The sequence below is a fragment of the Limanda limanda genome, chromosome 5 (assembly GCF_963576545.1).
Source record: "Limanda limanda chromosome 5, fLimLim1.1, whole genome shotgun sequence".
Taxonomy (NCBI): Eukaryota; Metazoa; Chordata; class Actinopteri; order Pleuronectiformes; family Pleuronectidae; genus Limanda; species Limanda limanda.
This window is the reverse complement of record NC_083640.1, coordinates 18156325-18177616: the sequence shown is the minus strand read 5'-3', so window position 1 is coordinate 18177616 and position 21292 is coordinate 18156325. Positions and strand designations below refer to the sequence as shown.

The following is a 21292-nucleotide window of genomic DNA, read 5'->3' as shown; positions in this document are numbered from 1 at the left end:
ATTTATTGGGGGATCTCCTCTTGACTTCCTCTTCCTCTTTGGAGATTAAGGCGTCATCTTATCTTGTACTGCATCTTTTTGTTGAATGAGTAAAGCAAATGTGTGAAAACAACCAGTGCTGTAAAATGCAGTGTGTGTGCTGTCGATCGGTGGTACAGTAGTAGGCAAAAGGTGTTTTAAAAACTGTGTCAAAAAGTATATGGTAACATACTAAAACAGAAAAATAGACTTTATCTTTCTAATTGAGGAATTCAACAAATAATTCGAACAACATCACCCACACATGGGTTTTCACGAGGTCTCTTGGTCAGACCAGCTGCCTCTTGGCTGGTGGCTTGGTTGATCGGTTTATTAGTCAACAGGATTACGCGAAAAACGCTTTATGGATTTTCGTGATACTTGGGCCAAAGACTCAATTACAGTTGGGGGCAGACCTGACTAGTTTGTCGGGTGGTTGGATTGTGTGTAAGCAAGATTACACCAAACTGACATATCACATGTTTTTTCATCAATTTCCCAGGGATGAATTCATGGATCTTGATATTTGGTGCAGCTTGACTGAATTTAATGGGAGTGTTGGGTCTCGGTGGATATATGCGACTGAATCAATGTCATTATAATACTTTGCTGGTGTCACCAATACAAGCTGATAAGTGCAAGCCCTTTTATCACTTTCCAGCTTCTGATTTAATGACCTTTAATTTGATTTCAGATTTCATCTTCCCTTCATTTGTCCTCACCTAGGTGTCAGACGATTCCTGCGACTCTCCAGAGCCGGGTCCGATCACCTGCATGGAGCCCTTCCAGGTGCGGAGGCTGTCTTGCCGGACAATCCAGTTGCCGCCTCTGGCCTTCAGACAGGCAGAGCAGTACTACTCCAGGCTGGAGCCAGACACAGGCCCACCACGGCCCACCACACTGCCACTACGCACCCCGCCACTCATCGCCATCACCTCTGCCGACGCCAGCAGGTAGACAGCCATGTCTTCATTCGCTTGTGTGTGTGTGTGTGTGTGTGTGTGTATCTATGTGTGTGGTCTCATGGACAGAATGTTTTTCAGTGGAATGGGTAATTAGAGTGAGGGTAGCTGAGTAGAGTACTGGTGTGGTGGATCAATACAGTAGCTGTCTGAAGGGACTGAGGACACATCACACACTAAGTACCTGACACTCTGCTTACAGGTTGGAATCGATGCGTTTTCAAGATTAAAGGTGTTTGTTCAGGGTTTCAGCTCATCTAATACTTTGTGTAGTATACATGACGGCAATCACTGTCCAAAGCATACCGCACATTTTGAGATGTGCTCTTTGTATTCAGTCAAAGAGCCTGTTTCGAACTGGTCTGCAGTGTTTAGGTAGCCTTCATTTTCCTCTTCGATGAGTCTAATTGATGTTAGACAGTGCCAGAAAATAAAGTCACTCTAGTTCCAGACTACCTCTCCACTGTAAGAGCCATGTTTCCCTGGCAACAGTTGGTGACACATGACCAGTGCCACCAAATGACAGAAAAAGAGGAAAATGTCCTATAATTGTAGTTTGCTAACAATGTTGTGTAAAAAGCAATAAGGAGGTCAGATAGTGTTATAAAGTTAGTGTCATAAAAATAGAGCAGATGTATTTTTGTTCCCATTATATGCTGCACCACCTCAGCTGCTGAGACTTCATGTTACTTGAATTGTTTTTGTACTGTTACACTCTTTGTTGAATTTAACCAGTAAAATGTTGATGGAGGATGAACATTTCCTGCTGAAGTGCAGAGAGCCGAGCAGTTTGACACGGTGGCTCAGTCAGCATTGTTTTTTACTTTGTCAATGATTCTGATTCATATAGTAGCTAATAATACTTTTCTTTTGTTTCATATTCTTTTGTTTTTCATTGGCTGCAGTGTCTTAATAATGGGTTTGTTGTACAATTAGTTTGAATGGTGTGCACTGAAATGCACATGTGTCGTCTATACATATAATTTCAGTAAGAGGTAATTTTATTTATTTATTTGATGTCTGGTTGCCTTTTAAGAACTGGCAAGGGACGACAGATGACAAGTAGCTGTGGCCTATTTACTGTAATTCGTCTGTTGATCAATGAATACTGTCCCTATCAAATAAATCAAATAGAATATGAAGTAAATGTTAACTGCCAAATGAATTCAATGTGATATGAAAGGTTGTTCATCAACAGTCAAGCCTCATTTTGTCGATATCCTCACAACAGCACAGCTCTCATTGACAGTAAGTTTCGGTTTTCATCTGCCACATGATCTTAACAAAATGAAATCCTTTCCTACACATACAGGCGACAGAATGTCCATTATGATGGATTAACTACCCCACACACAAGTGTATGTACATAGTGAGTTTCATAACACGGGGAAATAAACGGAAACAAATGGCTTCCTGATAAGGTAGGAAATGAGTTACATCACAATTTTTGAATGCGGTTGGCAGCAATGCTATGTTGATGTGTTGACTCATTTAATGTAAACCACTGGTATTTAAATGATCCCTGACTGGCAGCACCACATGCACTGAAGAATGTGACTCATCAGATAACTAGGCCTAATAGCTTTATGTGTGTCACCACAGTCGCTGAAAGACTAAAAATGTAAATCACCAGCTGAGAAATTGCAAACAAGACAGGAAATGTCAGTGCAGAGCTAGAACACTGTAATCCCAAACGTGTCATACATGGCTTTATTTCGAACTGTATTTATCCAAGCTTTTGTGTGACATTTTGTCAAACAGGCTGTAGACCTTTAAAGTTATGGCAGATGTTACATTATTTGTGTTTTTCAGTGACATAGAAAGATTACGAACACATGTAAGAGACGTGATCAGAGCTCAGGGTCTCTCTGGGAGAAAGTATAGCACCGGCTTCCTCTTGAACTTTTTCCTGTGTTGTCCTTCTCTCTCTTTACGAAAGGATGATGGGACCTGCTGTGTCTTACCGGGTGAATAAACAATATAGAGCGGAGAGGTGAGCTGCAGCTTATTAATAAGGCCCAGGCTTGTTAAAATGAATTTAATTAGAGAATATGTTAAAGGCGGAGACTTTAAACGAGAGAAGTGATATTGACTTGTCAACTTCTTTATCGAGAAACAAGAAAAGCTGGCAACACTAATTTCCAAATATAAATATGAAGAATATGTTGATCCAAGGAAATACAGAATTTCTTTCTTTTTTGAACCTCAGGTTTGTGTGTTTTCAACATTTCCCAGCAGGGAATAATTCAAGGATCTTAATGGAGAAATAAATAAGGCACATTTAGGAGATCAATGAATGAGTCAAATTTGGTGCAGCTTGATTGAATTAAAGGGGGAGCGGAGGTATGCGCTCCACTGAGTTCCATTCTAGTTGTCTTTTGTTCCTCGCATTTCTGTCTAACTAGGTGTGCCGCCCATTGTTCACATCCTTGTCTACTGTGTCACGGAGAAAAGCTGCGACCCATAATGAAGAAACACAGTAAATACTGAATAATTTACAGGCAGACGTTGTGATAATGCCAACAAAAAGAAGGTGTCAGGCATTAGAGGCAGAGGCAGCGCGTCCTGTCTGTAGAACTGTCAGCAACCATGCGAATGTGAACTTCAGGAAAGAGCAAACTATTCTCAAGAGTTCACAAGTGATCTATTTTTTCTAAAACCGTGTCACAGGGGCTGGATTAGGCTGAAGCAATTTGAAAATGGGATGTGTAATTATTTGAAGGAAGGAAGACGAAGGCAGAGCAGGCCTGTCACCGACTCCTGACATGGACTATTTTCAATGAGGTGACTTTTCTTTCCTTCTCTTTTTCTTTAAGGATAACTTCAAGATAAAAAGATTTTTTTACCACTTACATTTCAGAACTACTGCCTGCTGCACCCGAACAACACCACCTGACGTGAAATCAAAGCGTTATGCTGTGTAATACAGTATATGCGCCAAAATGTTTGGCTTTGTTCGCACAGCTTTCTGGATTTATTGTAGCTCAGCTCTTTCTAACAGTTACGTTCCATCGTGTTAACACCACATTTGACAAATCTAACTGGTTTCACAACAAAACAAACCAAGTATGAGCAAAGACTGCAGGCGGGGAAACGGGTGATTTGTACTGTTTAACTTTGCTTCGAGCTTGATTCATCTATAATTCAGCACCTCGGTGAGAAGAACTATGCAGTTGTGAAGAATTACGGATGAAAGATGTGCGGCACTTAACTACAACTTTTGTGTGAGTTCGCTGACATTAACCTTGTATGTGGCTAAATTAGATTGTCTGCAATATAAATGCATGAGTGATGATGTAGAGCAAAACCAGTGCTCTCTACTTACTCTCATAGTGTGAGAAAAAAACATTGATTCTGTCCCTTGATAAGGTGGCAGCACTACTGTCTTTCTCTGTGTCTAACACTTCTCTGCACACATCCACAGTTTCCTTGTGTTAAATCGAAAGCAGGAGAGTTTTCCACATAATTTATAGCCGGCAGCTCCTAAAAAAAACATAAACATATGTTGATTGTGTTGTTAGACGCTGTGTCTCAAGACAGCCTGATTTGTTACACCATAAATAATGTACGAGTGGTAAATAGTGGATGAAGTTTAGGGTTGTCTGCGTTCACATTAATGCAGACAAATGTTCTTTTAATTAAAATGAGGGACGGTAATTTTATATTTGCATTCCAGGGCTCACATAAAAGCACCACTTATTACCAAAACACCATAAAATCAAGTGACTGATGCTCCAACAGATGTTTATTCTGATTAATATGTGACAAAGTGTTCAGATATAAAATTACACTGACAACGGCAGTGAATGCAACAAGATATTTTTCTTATATTCTAAACTGTGATCCCAGGAGTCACACACATTATGTTTTATTATTTACAAACACACACAGATTATACGGATTCACAGTACTGGTAGATTTTTATATTGCTCTTTTTGGTTAAAAATCTACAGCTCACAGTGGGGAATTGTTTGGTTTACGTGTGCAGGGTAACATGAGGCTACAGAGTAGAGACCTGTGTCCGAATTTAAAACAACTGTGTTGAGAGTAAGAAAGCGTTTAATGTGAATTGACCACGTCTGGTTGTTTACCTGCTCTGGTAAATTAGGTCGGTATTGGCGTCGAAAGCAATCAGGTGGAATCTCTTATTATTGAACAACCCTTATCTCAGCCATTAGTCTCTCATTTTAAATTCAGAGTCTAAATCAACACAAATAGAAAGGAAAATACACCTGAGATTAAAAAGAGCTTACATTTTTATATGTCAACAGTTGTTTTTCTTTGGTGAAGTTAAATCCCAGTGCATGCTGGGATGCAGTCCTCCTGATGACCTTGTGACATAGCAAAGCAATTACTGGTGCATCTGCAGACTCAAATGGGAGAAAGTCAGCAGGTCCTCAGATTTGTTATCGTTGTAGAGTAAGGGCCGGTCACACATACGCGGGGGTCAAAGTTTAAAGCTGAATTCCATGCGAAGCCACGCTGTGCTTTGCCTCGCAACAGGAAGGGAATGTTTTATTCATTTTTATACAGACTGGAAGTGAACAGGAAAGGTTTCGCCCCCGGGACATTTGCGTTTGTGTGTCTTTTGCCGTAAAGCAGAAATCTCAAGTGTAGAACCCTCAATGCTACCCAGTATGATAGCTCTTGTGATTAACCGGCACTCTACATACTGAGGCTTGAGTCCTCTGCCGGTTTAGTTCCGACCCGGCCCCTTTCCTGCTTATCTTTTCTGCCCCCTTTCACACTTAGATTCTGTTCTAGCAATGAAGACCATGGTGCACAAAAAATACTTACACGCACTGTGACAGTTTAGAATTAATGATAGGTCAATAGGAATTTAAGCGCTATCTCTTTAATATCTCTTTTTTTATATTTGTACCTTGTAGTGTTTATATCTCTTCCCCCACGTTTGAAAAAATCAGAATTTTGAGAATTAACAGCCCTAAAGAGTGTTTGGTTAACACCAGTGTAGGTAAAGGTTGACCGACACAATGTCCACTCGCGAGCCGCTGAGGTGTACATGCATGGCGCGTCTGTGTGCTGTCCGGCCACCATTACACTTATCTGCCACTTCTGTTTTCAATCCCCTAGTTTCTGAGAAGATTGCATTTCTGCCGTTAAAGCAGGAGAGATTTCATTCCCCACACTGTTAGCGTCCAGAGTAATAGACTTGTGCTGCGAGGGGAAGTGTGGGGGAGAGGAAGGAAGGAGAGCGCTCCTCTCTTCAATCACAACCGGGGAGGAGACATTTAACAAGGTGGCTCTATGGTTGCAATCCTATAGACATCACAGCCACAGACACACAACTTGTAAAAGTCACTCAGTTGAATTTATCACTGAGGAGATGAGCTTATTTTACCCGGCATCGTGTTCAGTGGTGGAGCAAGTACCCAAACACTTTACTTAAGTAAAAGTAGAAATAAAAAGACTAAAATGTTCACGAGTAGAAGTAAGTAAGTACTTGAGTGTTGCCTCTATATCCCTAATGCAACTAACTATCATAGTGGCTGAGTCACAGCAGTGGCTTCTGTGCTTCTGCATGTGATCTGCTCCTGTTGAAGGAGGCGGGGTCTGATGTTACCTGTCCGCTCTGATTGGATGAGTGGAGCATGTAAAGTAATTGTTTGTAAAAAATCTAGTTGAGTAGAAAGTACAGATAATTGCTGAAGTGTGTACCTGAGAGTACTTAAGTGCGTCAACAAAGTACATATACTTGTTTACACTCCACTTCTGACTGTGTGTAATGTCTCCTTTTACAAATACAGACCTAGTTTGAATAATTCATCCGATGTATTCCCACTTCTACAACCCTACAAACCGTATATATGTTGTGATAAACCTTGAATTAAATTGGTATGATTGGATCCTAACACTGGTTCCATGCTGGTGTATGATCTGGCCACCTGGCTCCCTGCCCACTCCCACCTCCTGATTTGCAGGGGAGGGGCTTTGGGTGGGTCCCCTCATGTTTAATGCATGATCCTGTTCCCTGTATCCCGTGGCAGCCCGTTCCTGCAGGGGACTGGAGAGAGGGAGGACCGGGGTTGGGCATGTCTGGGCGGTTTTACGCATAGTCTTTACGGAAGTTTGCGTGTTATTGCGTGGAAGGACCGCGTGGACCGTCCCGGGCACTGGAATGGGCGTGCACGGAGCCAGCTGGGAGCACTGGGAAACCAGATCCAGGTTTTGAGAGTTCCTCTTCGTCACGGAGGCTGTGGCTCGGGATGCGTCTCTGCGGGACAGGGAGGACAAAGTTGATGGAGTTGGAGTCGGTGCGTGATTTACAAAAAACAAACTGGACGTGAAGCAGCCAGAGGAACTTCTGGAAAGTTCTCCTCATCACTTCTGCGGGGTGTTTTTTTTAATTTTTTTAAAAAGGTATTACGCACGCCTCGTGTCACCTTCCCCCCCCCCGAGGTCACATTTAAAAGCTTCTAAAGTGAAGTCCTTATTTAAATAAATCCTAAACATCAACGTGGTTTTGGAGGATGGAGCCGGTGGTCGGGACGGTGGGGTCGGGCTCACTGGTCGCCGGCGGGGGGGGAACTGGGAGTGTGACTGGTGCCAAAGCGCCCAAACATCTGTGGCGCCCGCAGCACCCGCAGCTCCCGCAGCTCCCGCAGCTCCTCCCGCTCCACCAGCACGCATTGGGAGTGCGCAAGAACGAGCGTGTGAGACAAAGAGGCTTCTCGGACACGGAGAGATATCTCAACCCCAGGAACATGGACCGGACTTACGCCGTGGACACCGGGCACCGACCCGGGCTGAAGAAATCCAGGATGTCGTGGCCGTCGTCCTTTCAAGGTCTTCGACGGTAAGGGCAAACTGCCTCTTCCTCCTTGTCCTCCTCTTTCTCCTCCTCCTCCTCCTCGTCTTCTTGTTCTTAATTCCCCTCCATGAAGATGGGCGTTGTTTGCATGACTGACGCGCGGCAGTGGTAAAGTGATTTAGCTCGTTTTTGGCTCCTGTAACTTTGTCGAGGAGGTTATTGAACATATGTGTCTTTGCCTTTTTCTCGACCTCTGTTTTTTTTTGTCATCACTTTTTTTTCCCTCACGTAGACAAAAGCGTTGTCTGCGCGCACCGCTGTGGTGCTGAGGAGAGGATGGAGAAACTACATGTGCCCGTCTGTCGATGACAAACCATACAAAAAACAGAATCATATTCATAAGAGCACAGCGTCCGATTCCTCTTGTCACACTTAGAACTCCACACACTGGAACTTATGTGTCTATGGACCTTTTTGGAAATGTAGGTCAGGAAGATTTGTGAACCGGGAAAAGATAGGGTTAGTGTCTCAAAGAAAGAAAACAATAGAGCAAAGTCAAAATAGTGTCAGTCAGGAATATATGTGCAGTTATCGGTGGCTTCTATGTTCATGTCTGTTCATTAGGCTCTATCTGGCAGCAGGGGCGTAATTTAGATTTCAAAGCTCTCTCTGTGTGTGTGTGTGTGTGTGTGTGTGTGTGTGTGTGTGTGTGTGTGTGTGTGTGTGTGTGTGTGTGTGTGTGTGTGTGTGTGTGTGTGTGTGTGTGTGTGAGTGAGAGGTAGTGGGAGGGCAGTTATTACAGACACACACCCCCTAATGAGCATTATTTCTTTTAAGCTGAGGTAGAAAAAAACACAGCCATGTATTTACATTTTTCTACATTTCGTTTCATAATTGATGTCCCGATAGTGAAATGTATCGATGTAATAAACCGAACCAGGAAACCACTACTGTTCTGTCACCAACACAGCCTACATAGGGTTTTGCTATATCCTACCATTATGGTACAGATGTAGTTTCTTCTTTAATAACATGCATCTGCAAAAATGTTGGAAAAAACCCTACAGGCTATACATTATTTTTCCATATGTGTAAGATATTCTACAGTCACATAAATTGAAACTAAAGTGGAAGGTGTCAGCAATGTCACTCCCTTCAGGCTCTTCTTATATCATGTTAATAAGTGAACAGGGTATCTGGTGAATAGCAGTGGCCTTGTGGTCAATATGGCGGTTCAGTTTCCAGCGCTCTCTTTCTCTCTTGCTCGCTCTGAATAATGGTCAAGAGAAATCCTGTGATTGCTAATAAAGAAATTGGATGAAAGGCTCTAGTATTAGTCCATCTATAGAGAGACAGGGCCGGCAGAAGCAATGCTGTCAGTGTGAGCACCACATACTGTATGTGCGAGCCACAGCAATTCTGCAAAGTAGCCGACACACACAAGAGGAGGTGGGCGGTGTGGCACAAGGCTTCCATATCAGTGACTATCAATCAATCAACTGAACTCTGCCGTCACAACAGGATCACTTGTGTGGGTTATGTAGCCAGTTAGCTTGTGAAGTATGAGGAAAGCGCTAATACTGTAAAAAGTACAGAAGTCATGTCCTCCCATTCCCCTACAAATTACACCCCTGCCAGGCAGACAGACATGTACATGTGCGTATTGACAAAAAGACAAATGGAGGTTGAAAGGTAGGTCACAGAAAAGTGACCTTTCGTTTAGATTGTGCTGAGTGATCTGAGGGGATAAAGCCTCCATCAATACTCGGTTTCAGTTTGTCTGTGTAGCCTAGGGTTCATGTTCCCAAGTAAAATTGAAGTGCTCTCTGTGAGGGAAGGATACAGTACATCAACCCTAATACACAGTGACCACATTTTCTCAAATGACACTCACAATATTATGACTCAAGGCACATGACAACATGGATAATCTTAGCACGGGTACTAAGATCGCCGGTTCCTCAGATGATGCTTTTGCACACAAGCAATGAAACCAGAGCAACTACTTTTAAAGATGACAACGGTAATGTTTGCAATAACAACAGTTTTATTGAAGCCTGCCTGCACACAGACAGGCACAAAAGCAGCTCGGCGCTCAGACAGCCTGGGTGTGTGGGGAAATGTTTCTGCTCTAATTACTCACTTGTTCTGGGAAAGAGAGAGAGAGAGAGAGCGGGAGAGAGAGAGAAAAAAAGACCAACTGAAATGAAATCTGAGAAGGTCACCTCAGCTCCCTGGCTTAAGTGACTGTTGTGGATGTAAGTTTCTGTCAGACGTCTCCTCGTTTTCGTTTCGTTCTTTCATACGTTTCTGTGTAGATGTGAGTGACCCTCACCTGCAGGTCCACTCAACTACAGAAAGTGCGCTGTCTGTCTGTCTGTCTGGCCGAACGACAGAATGGTCCCTGTCACAGTGGCAGAACAGTCACATGGAAGAGAAGCCAGAGAAGGAGGGAGGGAGGGAATGAGGAGAGCACAGATGGAAGTGACATTGCAGTCAAGTGTTGTGCTGGACTAAAACACCCATGTGATGTTAAAGTATTGCATTGAAATGAATGCTTCATCCCCGATACAGTGAAGTGTAACGAGTGTAAGGAGATGCTGCTGCAGTGTAACCGCAAAGATCGTTCAAGCGCGTGTCACATTAGCTTCAGGAGGATAATTACACGTAGATTAACCCAAACAAATCAAATTTCACACAGGAGGCTAATAACGTAAGAGCCACATTGCACTCCAGCACATACAGGGACACTACCACCAGGCTAAATCAAAGTGTGCTCCTTGTACGCCGCAGCTGAGCACAGCATTATATGCAGTTGTTCATTTGAATGGTTGTGTTTTTATGTGCGCCCACTGAGGTTTGTGTTTATGCGATTCTCCAATGGAAAAACTTCCATCAGGTGTGGATGTCACAAACTGCACTGTGTATCATGAGTAATAATGCCCCACCCTATCGTGACAGTTTGTTCAAAGTCACAATGCAGGTGATTATAATATTGCAGGACAATCAGAACAGCAGCTGTTAGGCGAAAGCCAAGCAGATGCAGTTTAAATGTGCACTGCAAAGCGATGCACCTCTGCCTTTTTAAATTACATTTATCTGAAACCTATAAAGTAGCACATTAGCACAGACAAATGTAAAATCCATGATCCAGTCACAGTGTTTCATGAAACAATATTTCTTGGCGTAATTCCTTATTGATTGTATCATTCAGACTCCAGTGAGTTTACCCTCCTGCGGCATCGACTCACATCGCTGTGTTACAAAGCCTTTCAACAAAATTTGCAAACATGCACTATAGCTGCTTGACAAGGTAGACGGCTAACTCTTCCCCTTTACTTGAAAGTTTAGGTTCTCAGATACTCTTTAGCTTACACAGAGCCGTTTAGTTGAAAAGTGTAAATGCTCATGTCAGTCCAAACAATGACGGAAATGTCCACATGTGGATTGATGGTCACAACTCCATTCGTCCAAGCACAACTTCAGTCCAGTACGGCACAGTGCAATATGTTGACACTCATGGGGACCCATATCTTGAGAAACTTATGGGGCATTGGACGGAGTATACCTCATTTCTTTAAGGTGTGAGGAGGGGAACATGATTTCCATTCTCTCAGTATAACCCTTTTTGCTGTAACCATACCAAACATTAGGGCTTATTGTAATTCAAGGGAAAGAGCAACGGGAGCAACCCAATATCATAAAGAAACCTTCAGGGATTAACTGTCTGCTGAAGGTTGCTGTACAAATGAAAAAATGTCATTCCAGTAACTCTTGAGCAAGGAAAAAAAAAAGACCTGGGGTCCATTCATTAGACTTACATTTATTACAGGTAGCAGAGACAGAAGTAACAATGTAATTTAGTCTGGTCTAGGAAAATTGCAAGCAGTGGATGGCTTTAAACTGAATAGGTTGAACTGTAGCATTGATAGATGACGCTTTGATCCCATCCAACTCATAACTCAACCGAAATCGTCTCTTTAGTATTATTAATCCATGCCTGTTTAATATGGGGAGCAGGGCTTGTCAAAGAAAAAATACCAAGCTGAAATTAAGTTTGGAGGTAGGGGAACTAGTCATAAAGCCATAAAAGTCATGCTCTTTGGGAAACCTATCAAAGTAAGATGTAGACAGTCTTACAAGATTTCTAATTTGTAGATACCAAGAAAGTGATCAGATGATATGGTGATAGAGTTAATTTCATATCCAGATAAAGATAAACATCCTTAGTCATTGCTCATACCATTTTTTTGGACCATATAAATTGTATTCATGTCTTTGTTCATGTGTCAAGGCAGACACTATCTCCATCCATCTTCTTAATTTGTACCGTGGGTAAAAGCTTCTTTGTTTTATGTATGAGTTCGGTGTTTGATTTGAGCAATTGACCTGGCTTTTCTGGCTTTCATAGACTAAACATATGATTGATTTTCATACCCAAACTATGGCAATAAGACCTAAGTCGTCCTTCAGGAACTCCTTGTTTGTCTTGGCTGGTCAGAATCCTCGTCCTGTTGGAACTTACCCCAGCCAGTGTCATGTTGACTCTCCAACATGTTTGTTTGGTTGTCTAGAACAAGCACAGCCCAATGTGCAGCACTAGCAGGGGGATTAGGGTTAGGACATCGTCCTGCATCGTAATACAAGATGTGGGTGTTTGAATCATGGTCTCTGTCTTGGTTGCAAAATCTGAGCATTCATACAGAGAGAGAGGAAATTGAAACAAAATTTGAGTAAAACGGTTGTTAATGAAGAGATCCTTGATAGTATGAAGGTCTTAGCAATGACAAGAGCAATGTCCACCAAGCCTGGCTCTAAAATATAGGAGCATAAATGGACTGTTCAGAGATGCACGACCTTGCTTTGGCTTAGAATTGCCAAGAGCTACACAATCTAAAGTAATTTCTCAGTTTTTGGCTGGCTAAATTTGATTTCGGTAATAAAATGGCCATTAAGGTTCCTATAAGTGATGCTGCATTACAAAACTCAATTTCAGGCCAACTGGCACATTGGTATTGTTCCTCTCCTGTGCCAAAGCTGGAGAATGATTCCAGAAAACAGTTGCTCTAGGCCCAGGCCAACTTTAGGCGTGGTTTTCTGTCAGGGCACCTTGGACACGTGGGGGTGATTGTTAGATTGAGGGCATGATGATAGAGTCTATGGAGAAGAGGTTTAAAAAAATAAACATTTAAAAAAGGTTTAAAAGAATGCTTCCAATTTGAAAATGTAATAAAGGGGGAGACCTTTACTATTCATCCAAAGTCATTTTATTCTCATCGATCAAATCCTAATAATGAAGTTTCAAATTAAACTTTGTTTCATATCATCTTAATCCCTTCATACACACAATGACCGGTGGAAATTCTACAGTGTAGATTAACAAGAATTCCAGCAACAGAGCCATAAGACCAAGGTATTAGCAAACTTTTCCCTGAATTTTTTGAAGATCAAAAAGATGAGCGAAAGATGACTTTTCTTCTTACAGTCAGTAGCACATCATCCTAGTGCAAGAGACTTGTCAGATTGAGTCAAAAGTAAAATTTTAAAAAAGCGTAACATGTATTTCCTCTTTGTCAAATACCTGTAGAATATCCAAAGAAATAACAACGACGTTGGTTAGATTTGTTCAGTAGCTATAGGGTGAGTGACTCCCATTCTGAGTGTTAGAGAAGAAGACTCTGTGTGGAATGAGACGTGTTTGGTAGGATTTATGTAGATCCTAGGAACAGTCATCAGCCGCCATTAGGAGAGACATTTTTATTTATTGCCCTGTCAGCTTGAACACCATTTAGCAAGCAATTTATCAGCTTTATCACCCAACTCAAAATGTGGTCCCCAAGAATATAGTTATAATGGCTTTTCAAGATAGCACTGAGGGTTTATTCAGAGGTTGAGTTTCACTAAGTTTAGATGGATCAGTCTCGATGTCAGACACCTCAGCCTGGTTCTTTAACAAGCTCATTGGAGATGAAGCGAATGTTCATTACAGCTTGGAAGGATTACACAAATTAGTGACTGCACCATTTCGATCGATCAGTCTGAAATCTGCTACGTAATCATAGAAAGGATTTTCTGAAACATAGTGGTCCAATTTCAAATTGTAGATGGAGAGAATTTTTAACGATACATAGAACCGATTTTGTTTGAGTCGTAGAATCAACTAGAATATAAAAAAATCGGAAAAATCCAATAGTTGAGATGAAAAAATTGAGGTTCTCATAAAAGAGCTTAAGCCTCCAGATGTCAATTATGATTATCAATTATCGATTATGAAAAATTGTCACTGATTTGAGTGGTGGGGCCACTTATGATGAAGATCTGTTCAATCGGTGGTCAAAATAGCAATTCAAATCCTTACCGCTGTATATATGTATATTGTAATTATTGTGTCCAGCAACAAAATTGAGTATAAGTATAAAAAACTCTCCTCTGTTTGCTGGATGTGGGTTTTCTGTGAATAATAATCTATATCAGCTGAGATTAGTTTATATTTAGGCTGTGCCTTTGATAGGCTTTTTAAATGTACAAGGCTGCAGCCTGTCACATATCTCTGCATGAAAAACTCAGCAATCAAGCGTTTCCTGCGAGTCAGATAAACAAGACAGACTTCCTGATCATAACAGACATAAAAACTTCCGAGGCAGTGTCTCTGTAGAAAACTAACGAGAAGAGCCAGCTACTTGCTCAACACGTCCAGATGATATCAATCTCGCGTATAGGGAGCGACAGCAGAGACCTTTCCTCAGAGGATTGCAGACATTGCTGTGTGCCCGAGCAGCTGGTTTGGCGCAAGGTCCAGCAGCCCCAAGGTAAAACACATCACCCAAATGTGTTACAGTGGAGACTGGGCTTCGATGCCGCTCAAGGCTTCTGTGAGACCTTTGCAAGAATCTGGAGCACACTTTGATGGCGAGATGGCAGTTCTCCAATTCCTCTTCGGCTGCTGGCCTGTCTCTGCCATGGGGACACTGCAGGGGGCAGGGGGTTTCTTTATCTGTGGAGATGTCAGTGAGGAGGGCGATCAAGATTTTGGCATTGAAGTGGATGGAAAACGAAATGTCAAAAACAAAAAAATACATGTAAGGAAGTAAGGGAGAAGAGACTGAAGGGGCTCCATCTGGACATTTTGGCCCATCGGCAGCATCTGATTGGAAAACGTACCCCCAGCCCTCGCACTCTGCGCTGTATTTAACGGTTGATTTTTCTCCTGCCAGTCCGTCTCCTCCTACTGTGCCTGCCATTGCCAGAGAGAGGTTTTTAGCCAGTTTGAAGCATGACCCCCTGGCTATGTCATTAGATCCCAAGGGTGCTAGTGAGCGAGGCAGGAACTGCTATTGGGTATGTGGCTATATATAACCGCAGTCACAGCCATAATCACTATCACTGCATAGGCTGCTATAGAACTGGCACAATACATATCCACTGAATGCCTTGCTTGCAGACGTGTGAGAGGTATCCAGAAATTGCTAATGAATACATCGCTGACGTGTGGTACTAAACTTTCCATCAGCATCATGTAGCTCGAGTAATGAGAAGGGTCGTGAGTAATATTCTCTGACTCCTGAGTTCCTATTGTGTTTGGTCTCACACAATGGAAGATAGGCCGGCCTGCTAATTACGTGAATGCTGGTCCCTTGTCTGGCTCTTATTGAACTGCTCATTCACGTAGAAAAAAGGAAGATGCATTGACTTTGTTCTTCAGATATGCTCTAAGTGACGCAGGCTTTGAAGCATGAGAATGATCAGTAGGAATTTGTATATATTTATATATATTGAGGTGGGAAGTCAATTTTTGTTCTGGCAAACATGTGTTTAAGACACAACTCTATAATGTCACGCATCATACAGGCTGTGTTAGATATACAGGCAATCATACGGCAGCCCTGATCTTGATTAGTAGATGTGTCATGGCAATAGCTGCACATTGTATATATCAACACTGAGGGGATTAAGAACTGTCGTATATGTAATTCAGTAATTTAAGGTGAATATGAATTTCTGTGTAGAGGGGATTAAATTCATTCTGCCTCAGCTCATATACACAAATAGTACTTCATGAATATAGAATTTCCCAACATGCATGCAGAGTGCGGTCATATGGTTATATTCCCATCACTGAGAGAATGGAACATAACCAAAACACTCCAAAAACCTGAAAACAGAAAATCCCTTTAGCCACTCCGAATCCATTAGCAAGTCCATAGTGTTATCCAGTTATGAAGTGACATTCTTTAGCTGTAGTTTGATTTTGAACGTTACCTTTAACCCCTTATCTACAACCCCCGGGCACATATACACAACACCGCTACATAAGTCTATTGTTATGTGTTGAATTTACTGTGAAATCCTTGATGGCTGCGTTTGATCTGTGTGTTAAATGAGGATTTTAGACAGTGAATACCTATAAAATCGTGTTGTTTCTGAGAGACATCTTGCAGAACTCTAAAGGGCAATTCAATCTGTGAAGGGACATATAATACATACATGTCTAGTGGCTGTCCTTATTTATATGTATTGAAAGGGGTCTAAAGTATTGGTAATTATTGTAATGATGCCAGACAGACTACTGTATTTCGACAGGTGTGCTGCTGTATGGCAGCGCTACAGACATTTAAAAAGCCGGCGCGTTGAAACATAGATGTAGGGACGGTTCAGCAGCCTCTTCTGTTCTTTTATGGAGCGTGAGGCAACAACACAAATCTGTTTCACTGACTGCAAGCAGTTTTTGTGTCATAACAGAGACGGCTGCAGCAGGAATAGGTGCCTCTGCTTTCAGGTTGAGACAGATGATTTTTCTGTGATCACCATTACATAATCCAACCATGTCCATTTTAAAAATGCAAGAGGACAACAATACGACTTTATAGGAGAGAGGAATTTCACACTCAGTCACGACTTCTATCAAAGCTTATACTGACAACTGAGAAAGTAAAGGTTTTATGTACGCTTTCATGTATCACTCTCTCACCAGTGTGTGTGACCGGCTCTCAGAAACCATCTTTGCTTCATAAAGGAGAGCAGCTTGTCTGAAATGTTGATAACTTGAATAGAAGCAGAGCTCCAGCAGCCTGTGCGTGTGCTGGTCATCTTATTTTTACCAGCAGGAATATGCGTTTGTTTTTCCATAGCATCCACCGGCTCCCTTTTCTTCACTGGGCATATCTGCCTGTCTAATAAAATGCATGAAAACCATTTCAGAAGGACAATCTTGGAAAGGGCTTGGTGCCAACGCCTCTCTAGATTCCCTGCTTGATGCTGGGTGATTCCCTGAGCTCTTGCCTGGCTGTGCTGTACAGATCATATTACACACAACAAAGACTCTGGCTGTGTTAGCAACTGGCTGCTCGACAGTTTGACGGAAGTTTAAAGGGCGGCCATACAGGCTCATGAATTATGAATTGTTTTGTTAGGATATGTGTCAAACCTGGGGAGAGAACTATAAAAACAGAAATGACCTGTCAGCATTTATTTTCGCATTTTAAAATGCTTGTGAACTTAACATGACAGAACTCCACTGCCTCATGTTTCATAGCCATCACAGTTACAGCTATGCATTGCCATAAATTGGAAGGTCTATATTTCATTTCAGTTGAGTTGTGGCTTGATGAATAATGGATCTGAAGCCAAGCTTTGAAAGGTTGTTTTTGGACATAATCATGCATGTACTGCAAATGTACTTTCATACATTATTTAGTTTAATAAGCTCAAGCCCACCAGGGTGTTACTATAGTTCTTTTAATGGGCAAGTACATTTTTTTTTTCTTGTGTTTTTCTTTTACCAGTTTATACCTTCACTAAGGCCCAATAGTGTCCTTATGAAACCATGTTTAAATCCACCAGATCAGAATTGTTATTTGGACCTGCACCAAATTACACGCACTACACACACACACACTGCTATCAGAAACGGACAAATAGCAATGAGAACATAACATCCTTGGCGGAGGAACATTTTTTTTTAGATAAATAGGACCCCTTGCGTCTTATTTTCCCTGCAGGACTCCGGGCTACAACCACATGCTGTATTTCAAGTGGCAGTGGGATGACCTATCAGTGGGAGCGGGCAGGAGCCAGATTGAAAAACCATGTCTTGCGCAGACCTCTAATGCACACTCCCTTCTTTCAGGGGCGAGCTTATTAAGTGGGTACAACATATTCCTTCACATCCACTGACGTCACAATTGGAACATGTGGTTTCACCCAATTGCTGGAACTGAGCAGTTTAGTTGCAACAGATATTAGGTTCTGTCAGCTAATGGGCATCACATGCTTGAGGAAATGGGTCTCATGCTAACAACGTGACGGCAAGTTACAGGGCTGCCTCGACATGATTGGGATCTCGCGTACTGAGCTGTGATGAAGGCTGCTGCTCTGGGAGCTGTCACTCACATCAGGCATCAATACATAATGCATGGTGCTTGGTTTCCCTGATTATCTACCTCAGCTTTTGATTATAACTTTGCCAATTTTCTTTTCTTTCTCTTTCAATCAACGTGTTCTTGTTCCATCTCCTGATTTACTGTCACAACCAAGGGGCTCGGGTCACAAGTAACAACATTGCTTCGTGCTCATGGGTTCATGCAGTATGAGCCTGTGTGCACTGACACAGGTTTCGCTATGCCCCTCAATTTTTCTTTTTCTTTGGTCTCACTCTTGCGCTCCCCCATGCTGTTTACAGCTATTGATTTGCCTTCGCCTCTCAGCCTCTTGGTCCTGAGTGATTCGCCTCGTCGGCACACATGTCTCCTGCCACATCTGTCAGCTCTCGTCTGAAGACCTGCCGCTCACACATGGGAACCAGCTCTGAACATGAACCATGAAAATGTTGAGTTTCTTCCCCACCACATGAACAACTGCTTTCCTCCAGCACTTCACTGCATTGCACTGTATTTTTCATCATTACCAGTTAACGTTAGCTTGATAGAAAAAAGGATTTAACTCACCGGCAAAAAAACAGCAGCTGGACTTTTCTTGCTGCACTGTAAAACCTAACAGTACATCTTACTTAATGAAGTAAGTTACAATAATTCTCAAAAAAAGTTGAGACCACTAATATCAATAATTTAACAGAACTCAAAAGTAAATTATTGAAGTAATAACTTAGTTATTTTGAGTTCGATTAAATTCGAGAGCATTTTGAGTACTGCTGACATGAATACATTTTTTCAATGACTCATTTTCTTTAAGTTGATTTTATACTATTACAAAAAATGCAATTCCCATGGGCTGCTTCCTATTTCTTAGGATTTTAAATTGTATTTTTTTTTTTGTTTATAAATCATCATATTTTGGATAAGTATGCATCCAGATCATCTTTAATAATCCTCCAAAGTGGAACCTAAGTGAGGATGTTAATTACATAACGTACAAGCAGGTATTTTTAACAACTTGATTGACAGAAAATTAATTGCCAACTAATATTATACGTGATTCATTGTGTAGCATATGTACATGTGAAAGTTATATATATATATATAAACATATATATATATATATTTATATAATATTGTTTTAATTTCCTTGTCTTATCCATCTTTTAATATTTTGGAGTGTTGAAGGATGGGGCGAGGGGGGTCAACTTCTGTTTGTGATTTCTAAACTATTTTCCATCCCAAATCATTATCGTATTTTATAGTCCAGAAATAAAAGCACGGCTCTTATAAGTCTATGCTCAATACGCAAGTAAACGTCAAGACTCTAAGTTATTAGTCCGTTCATTTTCCGCTCCTGCAACAATAAAACCTTGTTAAAATAAATGAATCGACTCAGTCAACAGAAACGCGAGAGTGCTTTTACTCTGAAAGGGACACAGGAAAAGGTGAGTGGTTTAAGCTGATGACCTCAGGTGAGCTGACCCGCTGAGGTGAAGCGGATCCACGGCTTCACAGCAGAACCAGAGCCAGCGAGGGCCGGGAGGAAACTGAGTCAGATATTTGGAAAAGCCATTTGAGCGTTTACAGACTCATTCAACTTTCTCCGTCACCTTCCTGTGAGTCTGCTCACTTCCGGTAACCTGCCGTTCACCTGCTGTCGCACACGGTACCGACGGGACGGGGGGCGGGACCGGTTCGAGCTGGTCAGAACGAGGTTTGCACCTGGCACCGGCGTGATGGAGAAGATCGGCACGAAGAGCTTTCTGCTGGAGAGACTTCACTACTGATGGAGAACCCGTGACGATACGTCCTCCACGCAAGGTAACGTGGTTCTTTCATGCTGCTCTTCATGTCTTGGATTCGTTAGCATCACTACTTCCGGAAGCTGACATTTAGGCTACAAAACAAGGTGTAAATGACGCCGTCTCGACTTGAATTTGAATGTACGGGCTTATGGACACTTAGATGACTATGATTAGATAACACCACAGGAGCATAATGGAGACATTTTCTGTTTGTTTTCTTCTGTTTCAGTTACTCCAGTTGTATTGGATTTGGCTGCAACGCTGTTTACCCCTAAAACATCAGCATAGTGGTGAGTAGATAATGAGTGCATTTTAACTTAATTCAATCTATTTCCAAAGATGTTTTTGTATTTGTTCAGTCATAACATATGCCCGAACCAGGCAGTGCAGTATGCAGGAGGAATGATTACATACACCAACTTTTAAAAGTAACATAATATGTTGTATCTGTAACTAATGTCTTAATCAGCTATTTTGAGAAAAATATAAGCAACAAAAATATACCCAATCCAGAACTCTGCCCTCACTATATGAACAACTCAAAGGTAATGGTCCACACAGCAATCATATTTTATGGTTTGTAAAAGTACACTCAACTACACTGGACATGTATTCCCTTTTCAGGATGAGATGGAGGCAACCCAGGAGGGAGCAGTGGCTCTGGTTGCAGTGGTGGATGACTGATTCACTGGTAATTTTGTGTGGACTGATCTATGCTCTACATTTGAGCTACCCTGAGAAGCTGAGTGGCTTCTTTGAGTTCATCCAGGTTGTCCTGTTAAATCTTGATGATGGGAGAAAGCAGCTCGAAGCTAAGTTGCAGTCCTTGAGAAATGAGCTGGAGTAGGTTGTCATTAGCTTATCATGTTGAATGTCAGCATCGTTTTTTGCTTGCATGCCAAATACTGGTAGCTAATGACATGCATATAGAGTAAACTATGGCACCTAAGATTTTTGTGTTAAAATAGATCCTAATCTTGGATTGCTTCTGTGGTGTTCACACTTCTCTTCTTTACCACATGGAAATATTTGTAATTTATATTTATATTATTTTTTATATGAGCCTCATTTCATTGTCATTTCCAGCATATAAATGTTAATGTATACAACATTTAATTCAACAGCTTCATTGTAAAACAATATTGGCACGGAATCCAAGGGTATCCAAATGTTGACGTTAAAAATGTTTTATTTTGTCAGTTACTGACACTTTGGATGAACTATACCTTTAAACTGTTTACTTAAAATGTGCCCTGCTTTATGTTCAGTTTATCGTTATGGGCATAATAATGTGCTTAGTCTGCTGTAGCCTTTAAGATTGCATATGTGAAAAATCTGAGAGATATTCCTTTGAATTTCAGT

At 41.6% G+C, this 21292-nt stretch overlaps 1 protein-coding gene across 1 annotated transcript in view; it reads left to right on the top strand.

Moving 5' to 3' along the window:
- The first annotated feature begins 792 nt into the window (after positions 1-792).
- Positions 793-21292, top strand: part of pde4d (phosphodiesterase 4D, cAMP-specific) — a 144319-nt gene continuing 123819 nt past the window's right edge. Inside the window, exon 1 of the mRNA XM_061071639.1 lies at positions 793-971. Coding sequence (XP_060927622.1) covers positions 793-971 — 179 coding nt within the window. The remainder of the gene's footprint in view (positions 972-21292) is intronic.